At 32.1% G+C, this 13,319-nt stretch overlaps 2 protein-coding genes across 2 annotated transcripts; one reads left to right on the plus strand and one right to left on the minus strand.

The window, feature by feature from the left end:
* The first annotated feature begins 1,465 nt into the window (after positions 1 to 1,465).
* On the plus strand, positions 1,466 to 8,034 carry LOC112468210 (F-box/LRR-repeat protein 4-like). The gene is made up of 7 exons (XM_025037298.1): positions 1,466 to 1,716; positions 3,022 to 3,148; positions 3,240 to 3,789; positions 3,873 to 4,032; positions 4,118 to 4,505; positions 4,593 to 4,920; positions 7,905 to 8,034. Exons 1-7 carry the CDS (start codon positions 1,501 to 1,503, stop codon positions 8,032 to 8,034), a joined length of 1,899 nt encoding a protein of 632 aa, XP_024893066.1. The 5' UTR covers positions 1,466 to 1,500.
* Positions 8,035 to 9,883: 1,849 nt separating this feature from the next.
* Positions 9,884 to 12,970, minus strand: LOC112468211 (leukotriene A-4 hydrolase-like). Its single transcript, XM_025037299.1, has 7 exons — positions 12,919 to 12,970; positions 12,152 to 12,272; positions 11,958 to 12,069; positions 11,820 to 11,888; positions 10,600 to 10,711; positions 10,134 to 10,330; positions 9,884 to 10,038 (listed from the first exon to the last, which is right to left on the minus strand). Exons 1-7 carry the CDS (start codon positions 12,968 to 12,970, stop codon positions 9,901 to 9,903), a joined length of 801 nt encoding a protein of 266 aa, XP_024893067.1. The 3' UTR covers positions 9,884 to 9,900.
* Positions 12,971 to 13,319: the final 349 nt, after the last annotated feature.

Genomic DNA, 13,319 nt, shown 5'->3' on the forward strand with positions numbered 1-13,319 from the left:
TCGAGAATAGTCGAGGTCTGTTCTCGCCTACCTGTCGAAGAGTGCGGACGTATGGTCGAGTGCGGTCTTCGAGTATTCTAGATAGCGTAAGTGTAGCGAACGTAAGCAATTTAAATTTTTTAATTTTTTTTTTTTTGGTGCGTGTAAACGTGTGTATACCGTTGTTCTTTTACCGTGTGAAACACAGACCACGTGGTAAAACATGTTATAACGTGTATCGGAAAATGAGATAAAAGATACATTCAGTAAGATAAAAAATACATTTCGGAAAATCTTAAATCCATATTCTGCCTCTCTTCTCCTTCTCTCTTTTACTTACTTTTATATTCACCCTTTGCCTTCACCTACTCCTTCTCTCCCTCTCTTCCAATCCTTTCCTTGCTCTCACGATGCTTCCCTTCAGCTTTTCCACGACGCGTCTCTCAAGTTCGCTCCTCGCCTTACTTCCCGCCACGTGCGTTTGCCATGCGCTCACCTCGCTCAATCGATCCGGGAAGTCAGGCTACGGGAGTTTAGGTGACGACCAAGACTTCTTGGACAAGGCACAAATTACTGGACCCTGTTTTGCGTGTCGCCCTAGGAGGTTCTGGATAGGTCTCTTTTCTTCGGGAGCAGCGGATCGGTTGCTGATCTCGAGTCGAAGTGTCTTCTTTCGCCGCGGCGCCGATTTTTATAAAGGGGATGATAGATTCGGCGAAGAGGCCGATCCTCGTGCGAGCCGCGCGGCGGTCGGAGCAGTGCAAAATTACGCGCGTTCGCACTCGGCGGAGATCGAATCCCGTCGGCGTTCGTCGTGGACCCGAAGGGATACCGGTGCCGCGAGCCGCAAACGCTCGCGCACACGATAATTTTGAGAGAATTAAAAAAAGGTGGGCGCACCGCGCACCGCGCACCGCGCACTATCCTCGCCCGACGGTCGGGCGGCATCCGGCGGGTGTTAGCCGGGAGACGATGCGTTGACAAGGGTGCATCGTTACAAAATAAATAAATACATATATCTATTTCATAAAAAAGAGTACATATGCGGATCAGTTGCTTGCGGATGTTACAATGCAGAATATTGAGATCAAAATTAAAATATATAAAATAATTATTTATTAACAATTTATTTATTATATATTCCATAATAATAGTACAATTTGTTAATAAAAAAGTAAAGAAATTATAATTTCAGTAAAAATTAATGTTTTTAAGAATAAATACTATAGATATACACTATTCCCTGTAGAACAAGATTTGCAATGTATTGTTAATTAAAATCTTTTTCTACAAGGGCTGCAATATATTCACAGCCAGTACTAAAAATCTATAGTTTACATTACGTAATACGCATGCAGACAATAGTGTGTCAGTATTAACAATGTGAATGGAAGGAAGATAAATTTAGATTATGTACATGCTATAATTGCAAATATATGATGTTATAATGCATTTTAGCATATGCTACAAAAGCAAGGATTATAATTCTCCATATTTTTGGTCTTTTTTCAGAGAGAAAATATGGCATCCAATTACCAATCTTTATATGGTGAGAGTTGTGGTCGATATCCTTATATCGGCAGAAAATCCGTAGGAGAAGAGGATATTAGCGTTGACTTCAGCTATCAATTTGTGAAGAAAAGACACGTTAAAATCCACTCTAATCTCAGTGTATTTTATACGGCCCCTGACATAATTGGACCACCCAAATTTTCAAACTATGGAGAACCATTTCAGGTAATTATCTAGAATGTTTAACCCTCAGAGTACGGACTGGGTTAGCGTAACCCGAGCGAATTTTGAAAGTAGCGCCATTTCAAAGGAAGTATCTTTGTGTCTTTGTGTGTATCTTTGTTTAAACAAATAATGTAATAAATCTATCAACGCCATTGTATTTTTGAGAAAATTTCCAATCCAAAAAAAAATTGTTTCAATTGACAAATTACAGCCCGATATACAGTCAATCAAAGTCGCCGGGTTAGGCTAACCCATGTCCGTACGGAACGTAACTTTTTTATAGTCCGTACCCTGAGGGTTAAATAGACGAATTTCCCTTCATGACTTTACCTTTGACATATGTTGCCAAGATCACTCTTCTGAGTAACATTCCAAAGATTTAGCCGTCGTTATTGATTATAAAGTTATTAACAAAATATATAAATAGAATATAGATTTCTTTAACACCGTATAGATAGATAGAACTATACCACTTTCGATTCTTTTTTACATGCAAACGTTCAATTCTCGTTTAGAGGTCTATCATGGTACATACAATGCGGGTTTTCACTTTCACACGAAAAGCGATGTCATCTCCACTCCACCCCTGCTCAATAGGCAAGACGAGATCTATCATTGAATAACGGTTTAACTTTCTAAGCGAGGCTTACCCCACTCTATCTCTGTTTACAGGACGAAACGAGGTTCACCCTAGGGTTCCTCTAGTAAGAATTACGACACCGTCCGTAATTAATAATTACTAGGGATATATAGCAAACGATCGAGAGAGACAGCCTTCCTACTCTCGTACTTTTCATTTGGATGTTAAAGTTTTGTCTCACTTGCACTAACTTCTTCCTTATTAATGGCGAACCAATCAGGAGTTATCACGCGGGGTCGTATAATTACTAGAGGAACTCTAGTCAATCCCTGCTAAAGGGAGAGGCTGAATCCCTCTGCCGCCCACATGTATACTGTCTATAAACACATATCAGCAAATTGACTTTCCTTAATTAGCACTATTATATTAATTCTCAAACTTTTTTATTAATAACGTTTTAATAAATAACGAACGACGGCTAAAACTTTTGGAAGGTTACTCAGGAGAGTGCTCAGTATAATATGTACATCAAGGTTAAGGTCGTAGAAGGTTGCTTCTCTAAACTAAATAATTATCCTATTTTATTCTTCGAGTTTCAATGGAGAAACATATTTCATAGTATGTGTATTATTCGTTATATTGTCCTGTACAAAGTAATCGTAATCTAAATTTATATATTACAAGATTTTTTCTACTATTTGATACATTTTGACTTTTCAAAACAGAAATTGAATGGATGGAATAGTGATATCAACATTTCAATAACTCCGTGGCAATACGAAGAATCCATGACAACTTATCATAGAATACTACTTCCGCCACGGGATCAACCGATCGGACATAATTACATTGGTATGTGATACCTGAATTCACAAGTAAGATATTGTTAAAGAAGATACGTTTTTGTTGAGAAAAGAGTATAATTATGTTTTCTTTTTTGAAGATATCGAATTTCATGAAGCTGTATATCCAATCAGAGTTTCTATATACGAAATGTCACGAAACAATCCTGGAGACGTAATTCAAATTTTGGCTCAAGATGATTCTAATAATAAGTGGTTTAAATTGTGGGGAACTGATTATAAGTCTGAGATTGATCTTCAACAACAATTGGCAACTGAAACTGATTATAAGTCTGAGATTGTACCTCCGACATCAAGATTATTTTCTCCACCCTTATCACACCCGCGTGACTTTAAAACAAAAATGCTAAGATTATTTTTTAAAGACAGATATACAGATTTCCATGAAATACCTCTTTACACAAAGCTAGATGCTGTGATGCTTATCGGTACATCAAAGTTGGTTCGTCCTAAAAATTATGACAAGAGTTTAACTAATCTGTTAAAGGAAATTAATTGCATGTACTTTTCACACCATGAGAATATTCATAATTTAACAGCAGATTTCAAAAATGCACATTTGGATATAGATTATTTGCAACGACATTTTTCTGAATATTGCATTATAATGGAATATTGTAAGAATGGAAGGTATTATTATCAACATTAAGTAATATTAAAATCTCTTTCTTCTGATAATAATAAAAATGAATTTGTTCCGATGTTATTTGCAGCTACATAAGAAGGGTTTCTAAGGGGAGTATTTTGAGAGAGAATTTGATGCACAAAAATGTATCTCTGGAGGTAATTCGTCATTCGAATTGTGCAAAACGTATAAAACTCTCTTCGGATGAATCCAAGGAGCTATCACGTTGCAATATATTTGACCTTCCTGTAAAGTATTCTAAGAAGCCTATTTTTTATAATATTTATTGCAATGTCATCTCGTGTATTAAAGTTTTATATTTTATTTTTGCAGGATGAAATACTACTAATAATATTAAAAAACTTGGATCTGATGACGTTATGCCGCTTGAATCGTGTAAATAAACGCTTCAATTATTTGATACGAGATCCTCGACTCTATACACGTTTGAATATACACTGTTCACCTTTCGCAAAGTATTCTGTGAATTTTCGGTTAGATATGGCAGAACGCGATATGAGCAATATATTTTGTTACTTTACATCTAGATGTAAATATTTGCAGCAGTTAGATCTTACAAAAAGCATATTTAGTGTTGAGGATTTTAATAACTTCCTTGATAATTGTGGCAGACGTTTGACGCACTTAAGATTAGGATACTGCCGTTCTATCAATAATCTTGCCCTACTCAAAATTTCAGAGATATGTGTAAATTTGAAAGGTACGTATATACATATAAAGTACATGAAACATGTGATTGTCGGGATTATTGATAAATTGTATATGCCTAACACATATTTCTTTTTAGAATTGAATCTAGATTATTGTCATCGCATAGACGACGAAGGATTTTCGTATCTAGAGAAATTAAATGGTTTGGAACATTTAAACCTTTGTAATGCACATGCCTTAAAAGCTGAATGCCTTTACAAAATACTGCAAAAAAATCAACGGATGCGTGAGGTCAATCTTGAAAATTCACTCTATATGAGAACTACACCTGCAACACAGCTGTATAAATTTATAAATTTGTGTCCTAACTTGGAAGTAATACGTTTAGAGGACCGTATTCTTACATCGCAGGATTATGACGTTCTCGTTGACTGTAAAAATTTACGAAAAGTGTACCTTCCCCGGTAAGTGGTGCTTTTCAATTTTTTTTTCTTAATACATTACTATATTCTTGATTGAAATTTGTGTTTGCTTCTCTTGCATTTCGAGGATCTTGAAAAAGTTACATTAATTTTCTTTGTGCTTCCTCATAGAGAAAGCTTTGTTTCTTGTGGAAAAATTTTTTCAGTTTTCTTTGCCAATGTGTTCTAAATATTCTAAAACGTTGAAATATCACATTTTTACAAAATGTCCGTACGCGCGCGCGTGTGTGATATCGGGTTAAATTTTGAATTTGGCGATGATTGTTAACGGAGTCCTTTAATTTTATATAAATTTTGAATGTTTTGAGAAATGTCCGCGGTAGCTCTAACTTCCGCAAATTTTGAGATATTGGACTATTTATAATACCATTATATTCTTCAGTCTTTTTTACCCCTATTTATATATAATTTTTTAAGATTTGGTTGATTATACCTAGCTTTATACGCGATCAAAGGTCCATATGCGGAGTCCGTATATAAACCGTATAGCCTGAACTCCCAAAGTCAACTTCGATTTGACATTGCGTCGATTGTAAAACTCCATTTGTGCTACTAAGCTGATTTATCAATTCATAAAAATGTTAAACTTAAAATTTAAATAAAAGTGTGCAAATTAGGAACTTGCTTCTTCATTATTTCAGATCAATCGCTACCATTGCTCCTATTTTATTTAGTTTATAAAGCTTTTCGCTATAAAGAAGCCAAACTAATAAATACTAATAATTATACATCAAGCAAAATACAAGCTTCCTTATAAGAGAATACTTTATGAGCGAAATAAAATGTTAAATTGCTCTGAATAGGAGCAATGGTAGCAATATGTAATGATGAGGAAACGATGTACAAATTTCTAATTTGTACACTTTTTGTAATTAGAATACTATATAATAGTCATATGATTTTTGTTACAGATTCTTTCGTCCAGACGCTGATAATTACTTGCACAAATTACTTTCTTCCTGGCAACGTTTGGAATTAGTTACTTTAGGCTCTATTGTTCTCAATGATCACAATTTGAAATTATTAACGCAGTGCAAAAACTTAAAACAGTTACAACTTCATCGGGTGGCACTTGTTACACCTGATAAGTGTTTTACTATTTTGGAACAATGTCCAAAACTGCAAGAGTTTCATCTCATATTTTGTAACATTCACGATTGTTTGGTTAACGTATGGAAGGAAAGATATCCGCATGTGTCCACCTATATATTTGATTGATAATTTGAAAAGTTTTGTTAACCCTTTTGAGATATATACATATATATATATATACATATATTATATATGTAGCAATTTACTTTTTAAAAATTATCTAGCGAACTAGATTGTAAAAGAAGTTAATGCCTAATAAAAACGAAATATCCACACTTATTTATAATTTATTTTCGAACAGTTTTATCTTCTTTTTTCTTTTTTGTAATTTGACCCTTTTGGCAGATAGTCATTTTTTTGCTTGAAATAGTTGTTTAGCGAAATATTAAGGCAAACTATATTAAGGTTCTTGGGCTCTTTCCGCTATCACGTAAGATTAATTGTGACGTCAGAAGCGAGAAATGACACGCTGAGAATTCTTGCGTGCCACTTCCAAATAAAAAGATATTTGCATAAAATAAGCACTTCATATCACTTCAGCACACTTCAAAAATATTCCGAGGTGCTCATGATCTTTACGTCTGCTATATTACTACCAATAATGCTACCAATTGACAATATTTTAGATTATATACATAATAATCGTGCAAACATTCCTGCACTCTTATTGCATTATTTTCTGAAATTGTATTACAGATCAAAAATTCTGGAAACATCGGAAACATTGATCGATAAGACCCTTAGGACCCACAATTTGGGTATAAAGTTGGTTAATAAGCAGTCTATCAAGTCGATATTTGCGGGATTTTTGATCTATAATACAATTTCAGAAAATAATGCAATAAGAATGCAGAAATGTGTGTACGATTACTATGCATATAATCTAAAATATTCAACATGGTTTCTATCGTGGCGAAACGAAACATATTCATACATGTCAATAAACTTGCTTTAGGCAAATATTTCAGTCCTATCATTAGGACGTCTTTTTTCTAGTGAGCCCACAGCAATAATCACCGTATAAGATATGGTACCGGTACTTTGAAGGAATGTATTATATACAGCTATCTCCGGACATTCGCATATACACTTTGTAAATGTGCTGACATAACAACATTTTTCGGTACTAAAATCTAAAAAAGTTAAATATGTCAATAAAAATTAACCTTTAGCCGGCACACTTCACCAGAATCACATAACTGGCACACTGGGGCCGTTTCAGACCCCACCACTAAAATATGCTTGCTGCGAGGAAGCTATTGATTTTTTTATTTAAACAATTCCACGATAGTCTTCGAATGTTGTTTTAACAAATGTCGTAGGTTATTTTGATAAAATGTAATGTTAAGTATGAAAAGAATTGGAGAACGTATAAGAAAACGAAAAAATGACTGTTACACTCAAAAGGTCATGACTCTTATATTTTAACTCTTCCATTTTTTACCACCATTTTCGTACTATAGGGGGGCTTAAATTAGAGGTGAACTAGAGTGGGGCATTTAATACCCCACACACAGTGCCAGCTAAAGTTAAATATATATTTTATTTTAGTTCAACTAAAGTAATTTCTAAGAAAATATTGTCACTTTATGTGTAAAAGTATTTCATTTCTCTTTCATTAACGTTCTATTTCTTTGTAAATTTTTATTAGTTTTATCACTAATATCAATAATAATCAATCGATTGTCATTGTTCTTATGTAAATAAATATATGCAAAATCCATACAAATAGTGTTTAAATTTTATCGTAGCAGATTATGCAAATTTGACAGATGAGATGTCTTGGCAAGGAAACCATGCTGTAGAACATATTAGCTGAAAAAAATTGGACTTTTATACATTCTACATTCATGTAGAAAAATATCATTGTTTAGCCAGTATACCTTGTTGTTGTTAGACAATAGGAAAGAATATAAACCGCATCAGCAGTTTGCGCAGGTGTTAGTCAGAATAGTGCAGGAGAGTTTGGTCTTGTTTCATATTCAATTTGAATTTTACATCTGAAAGTATCGTATTGTGGGTGTATTCAATTTTTACATCGACAACTTTGGATAGATGTTTCTCTAAAAATATCTTATAATTCTTATATTTACTCAGAGTTACATATATGTAATTGTTGTAACTAGGTGTAATCTTAATGCCATCTATCGTTTAGTTCGTTTCCACTAAACATTGTCAACCCCTTATGAAAAAATACACTCAACTTTGATGGTTAACACCCAAGTGTTAACACACAAATTTAGGGGCATAAGTTTAGTGTTTGCCATCAAAGTTAAGTGTCAATACTTAAATTTAAGTATAGATTAAGTATTGACCATTAAGGTTTAGGTAAGTTGTGGATTAAACTTTCAATGATGAGTATATATTGGGAGTTTATCCTCAATGATAAGTGTAGAAATGTATTGAAAAATATTTCTTGTATATAAACTGAAATGTTTTTTTATATCTTTTAGCAATATAATATAAATATTTATTATAAACATTTCGATCAATGTTAGATATATCTCTGCGACAAATATTGTAGTATTATTTTTGGAAATATTAAAAATACATTGGATAAATATCCCAAATAGCAAAGAAATAGTTTTTAAACGTTTTTAAAAACGTTTTTAGTAATAAAAAGATAATGTTTAAAAAAACATTTAAATTAATGGGATAGATCCTTTTTTCTTATTATTAAAAAATTTTTTAATTTAATATTGTAAAAAATATAAGGATGAACATAAGGAAACCAGATGCAATCACAACTGTGCAAAGTTATCAAGGGAAATACGTTTACGTCTTCGATATCAGCTCTCTGTTTCAAAACGAGATATTTTTCATATAATTATAATTCCCAAGAATTTCAGCATGATATACCATACAAACTGCTTTCAAGATCGCGGCTTAATTTTGATATCACATCTTCTAAGAAGTTATTTTACGTTTTGATTTAGTCACAAATTTTTACAATTTACCTGCGTATATACATTTTTTTATTACACAGTACCACAGCCAAAATAATTATTGAATTTCGCTGGTGGATTATGATAGGTGATGGGTGTTTCCATATAGCACACTGATACTAATCGTTCGTTTACATTGCATCAAAATTTTACTTTTTTTTTAATTTGATGGTTGGCCACATTGAGCTACTTTTAGAACCAAATTCGGTTTTATTTTAAAGCATAATTATAAAATAATGACATTTTAACAAAAATTTAACTTTCTGAACATTTTTATTTAAAAGTAATAAAATAAAATCAATTACATTTTCAAAAAAAAATTGAAGAAGGAATGGTTGTGTGAAAATTGTTTATATTTTTCTTAGCGGCAGTTTAAAAACGTCGTCCTCAAGGACCAACATATGTCAGCCAGAAAGAATCCAGTTTCTTTCCTTTTATATCGTATCTCTAGACTTGACTACTTGGTGAAATATCTCTCTCCATATTGTTTATTTGATTCTGTAGGTAATTGCCTTTCGAAATAATCTATAAACAAGGGAACTTCGCGAATCTGAAAATTCTGATTTTGATGAAACTTTATACTCACATGAACAGAGGGAAAAAGTAACATTTACATTTACTAATGACTTACCCATTAAAAAAAAATTAGGTTAATTGTTGCAAAAATAATTATAAATTTTGGTGTAAAATTTGGCCGATTCTCTCCCAAGTTTCATTCAACATATTTTCTTTATTTTTATGATACCTTTTGATCGTTCGTTTACGCATTTTTGGCCATTCGTACAAAGATTGCAATATAGGAACATGCATAATTTGTCAAACAATATTTAATGGCAAAATACAAAACTGACCTAACTTTCTCAGGCCATCCAACTTTAATGCATAATAGCAGCCAAAGAAGCCTGCAAAATACGTGCGTTACGTTTTACGTTAAGTAATTGCGAATCAATTTGTGTGAATGAGAATTTTTCTTCCCATAAAGACTTTTCCGACAATTCCGGTAGGACAGGTGTAGAAAAAGTGTCACCGAACCACAAGCGCCATTCAACGCACCATCTAACATCTGAAATCAACATAGAAATTATTATTTTTAATGCTAAATGTATAAATATATACTGATAAAACTATGTTTTTTTGTATGTATAAAAAGGATATTACCTCCTTATTGTTAGGAAATTTTTTATACAAGTAATTTAACCAATCTGCAGTATTAATGCTTTTAAATGCAAAATTATTAAAATAAGATTTAAGAAATGGTTCGAATAATGTGGGTCCTCCTAACATATTCCCTAGATGACATAAAAGAAAATATCCCCTTTCGCATGGCACATATTTAGTGACGTCAGGTGACGAATCTTCCAAATTAGGTAATAAGCATTATAGCAAAGCAACATTTGCGGGTTCTTGGACCTACAATACAATTTACAGTATTTACACAATACAATTTCAGAAAATAGTCCAGAAAGAATTCAGGAACTGGATGTGTGTTTATAATTCATACAATGTAAAATATTGTCAATTGATAACATTATATATTACTTTATTTCTTTATCTAATCAAAGTTAATATCTCACCAAACTATTCAGGTTCTTTAATCCCTCCCTTTGAAGAAAAACATCTATACCTTCATGATATAAAATTGTGCGCATGATTTTTCTCGAAATAAAAATGCTGAAACTCTTATTTAACCACAAATGTTCATAATTGCAACATGTAACTAAATTTCCTGCCCAAATCTGTGAGATGTTCCGAGCTAGTAAATAACCGACATAAAAACGATCTCCGTAAATTAGAAACGGTGAAATAAATATCATACATGGACATTCTATTTCGAAATGGGCGATACTTGGTGGAAGCAGGCATATATCGTATCTACCTGGAGATATATTATTTGAAATGTAATAACAAAAACCAATGGAAAGATTAAACTGCAAATCCGAGTGTTATTTTAACATCCAGAAATATCTAAAAATGACTCATTTAACTGACGCTTTTTTTACATGCTTCTTTATGTGTTAAATTACGTCATTTAACACGCATAAGCATAAAATTAAAAGTTAATACGTTCAATCGTGTTAAATGATGTGATTATAAACGGCAAGAAATGCGTAAGAAGGAGCTCCAACTAAAATAACACACTTGGGTTTGCAGAGTAATAAACAAAAAGAACAAAAATTTATTATACGTATAAATTTTAATAAACATATCAAAATAATTTAAAAAAAGTTACAAAAATTTAAATTTAATTCAATTCAAATAAATAATATTAAAAAATTTATGTACTTTACCCCACACGTAAGATCCACATAAACGTTCGGTAAACTGCAACATTTCTTTAATTATGGTGGAAGGAAAATCATTTATATATTTAGTCTTGAAAATGTATTCTTCGGCAAATATATTCATTTCTTCGTTAAGTTCTTTTTCCTTTAGTAAGCCCACAGCAATAATTACCGCATAAGATGGTACAGATATGACGGAATTTATATTTATCTAGTTCCGGATCCTTCCTGTCTACTTCAAGCGAAAGTGCAGACATTAGAACTCTATAATTTTTTGGTACTAAAATCTAAAAAATAAAACATACGAATAACAAAATTAAATTGATATATTTTATTTCAATTTAACTGAAGCAACTTCTAAGAAAATTTAGGCATTTAACTATATTTTAAACATCTAATTTTTATTTTACTAATGCAGTTTATCTCGTCGCAAATTTTTATTACTTTTATCAATAATGTCAGTAATAATTAATCAAATGTCATTGATTTTATGTAAACAAATAAATGTTGGCAAATACCACCTGCATGCAAATACCACCTGTGCCTGTGTTTAAATTCTTACCGTAGCAGAGTACGTAAATTTGACAGATGGAGTGTCTTGGCAAGGAAACCACGATCTAGCGTTAATTAGCTGAAAATAATAGAAACTTTTATATAATCTATGTTAATGTGAGAAAATGTCTTTGCTTAACCAATTTACCTTGTTGTTAGACAGTAGAAAGGGATGTTTACCATCGGCAGTTTGCTTTGGTGTTAGCCAATATAATGCACGAGAGTCTTCACGTGTTTCATATTCAATTTGTATTTTACATCTGAAAGTATTGTAGACGTATTCAATTCATACATTAATAAACTTTTAGTAAATATATTTCTTTAAAAATATTTTATATTTACTCAGGGTTATCAGTGCCAATAATTGATGGCAAATCTACGCGAATTGCATTTCCAAAGGCAGAATTAGTTTCATCAATATGACGATGTAAAAGTGTTCCATCAAGCGCGTTTGTGACATGTCCTATATCAAGTCCGAGGTTATCTAAAATCTAATTATTCGATATTACATATTAATAAAATCTGCAGTCAAAATTTTTACTCGATATGAAAGGAAACATCTATATACTCACTATCCGATTAATTGAAGGTTTTCTTTCTATTGTCAAAATCACTTTTCCTTTAAGAACTTTTTGATCAAAATCCACAGTCAATTTTAAATGAGTATGGGTTACACGTGCTTCGTCTAATTAATAATCATCAGAAAGATACAGAATAATAAAATATAAGTAATAAATAATGATATATAAATGTAATGAGCAATAAATATACGAAACAAATGACATATTGTAATTAAAATTATTATAGTAATTGCTTGTAATATTATTTGTAAAATGCAAACAATTTTCAAACCTTTAAGCTAGATGCAATATATTTCATGCATTTAAGAATGTTGCTAGTTAATAAAAACTGTAGATAATAATTTAATTTTGAAAACTATGCGTTATTATATAGAACTATATAAGTATATATATAGGTATGTGTAGCAGTTTCGATTTCGAGCATTTATAAATTCCGAAAAAATTTCTTATTTTATTGTATTTTTTTTAAGAAAAAAGTAAATAGTATTTTTATTGTGCTTATACAACAAATTAATAATTCAAATATACCTGGATTCGAAAAAGTGTGTGGATCTCTATTAGTAGCACTTAGAAAATCCATTTTACAAGAGTCACGTTGTAGCCTTTTCAAGCGACTTGCGATAATACAACTGTATGTCTAAACGCACAGAAGAAGCTAGGTGTTGCTTTTAACTTCTATCACTTTCTTTTGTTTGGCAACATATTCTATTTATTAGAACTAGACATCACAGACGCGCGCTTCGCGCGCGCTATTTAGCTCTAAAGGTGCTTTTTCATGGGCGTCAGTTGACGCTCGAAATCAATTAAATTAGTATAATGACGCCGATATTCTGACGCGCAATGAAAAAGGTTTTCATGCGTCAACAATTTTTGGAACTCGCGTCGAAATGCCAGTTGACGCTAGAAATTGGGAAATCTGAACTTCTCAG

This window comes from Temnothorax curvispinosus, unplaced genomic scaffold (genome assembly GCF_003070985.1).
Source record: "Temnothorax curvispinosus isolate PA1 unplaced genomic scaffold, ASM307098v1 QBEX01018224.1, whole genome shotgun sequence".
Classification (NCBI taxonomy): domain Eukaryota; kingdom Metazoa; phylum Arthropoda; class Insecta; order Hymenoptera; family Formicidae; genus Temnothorax; species Temnothorax curvispinosus.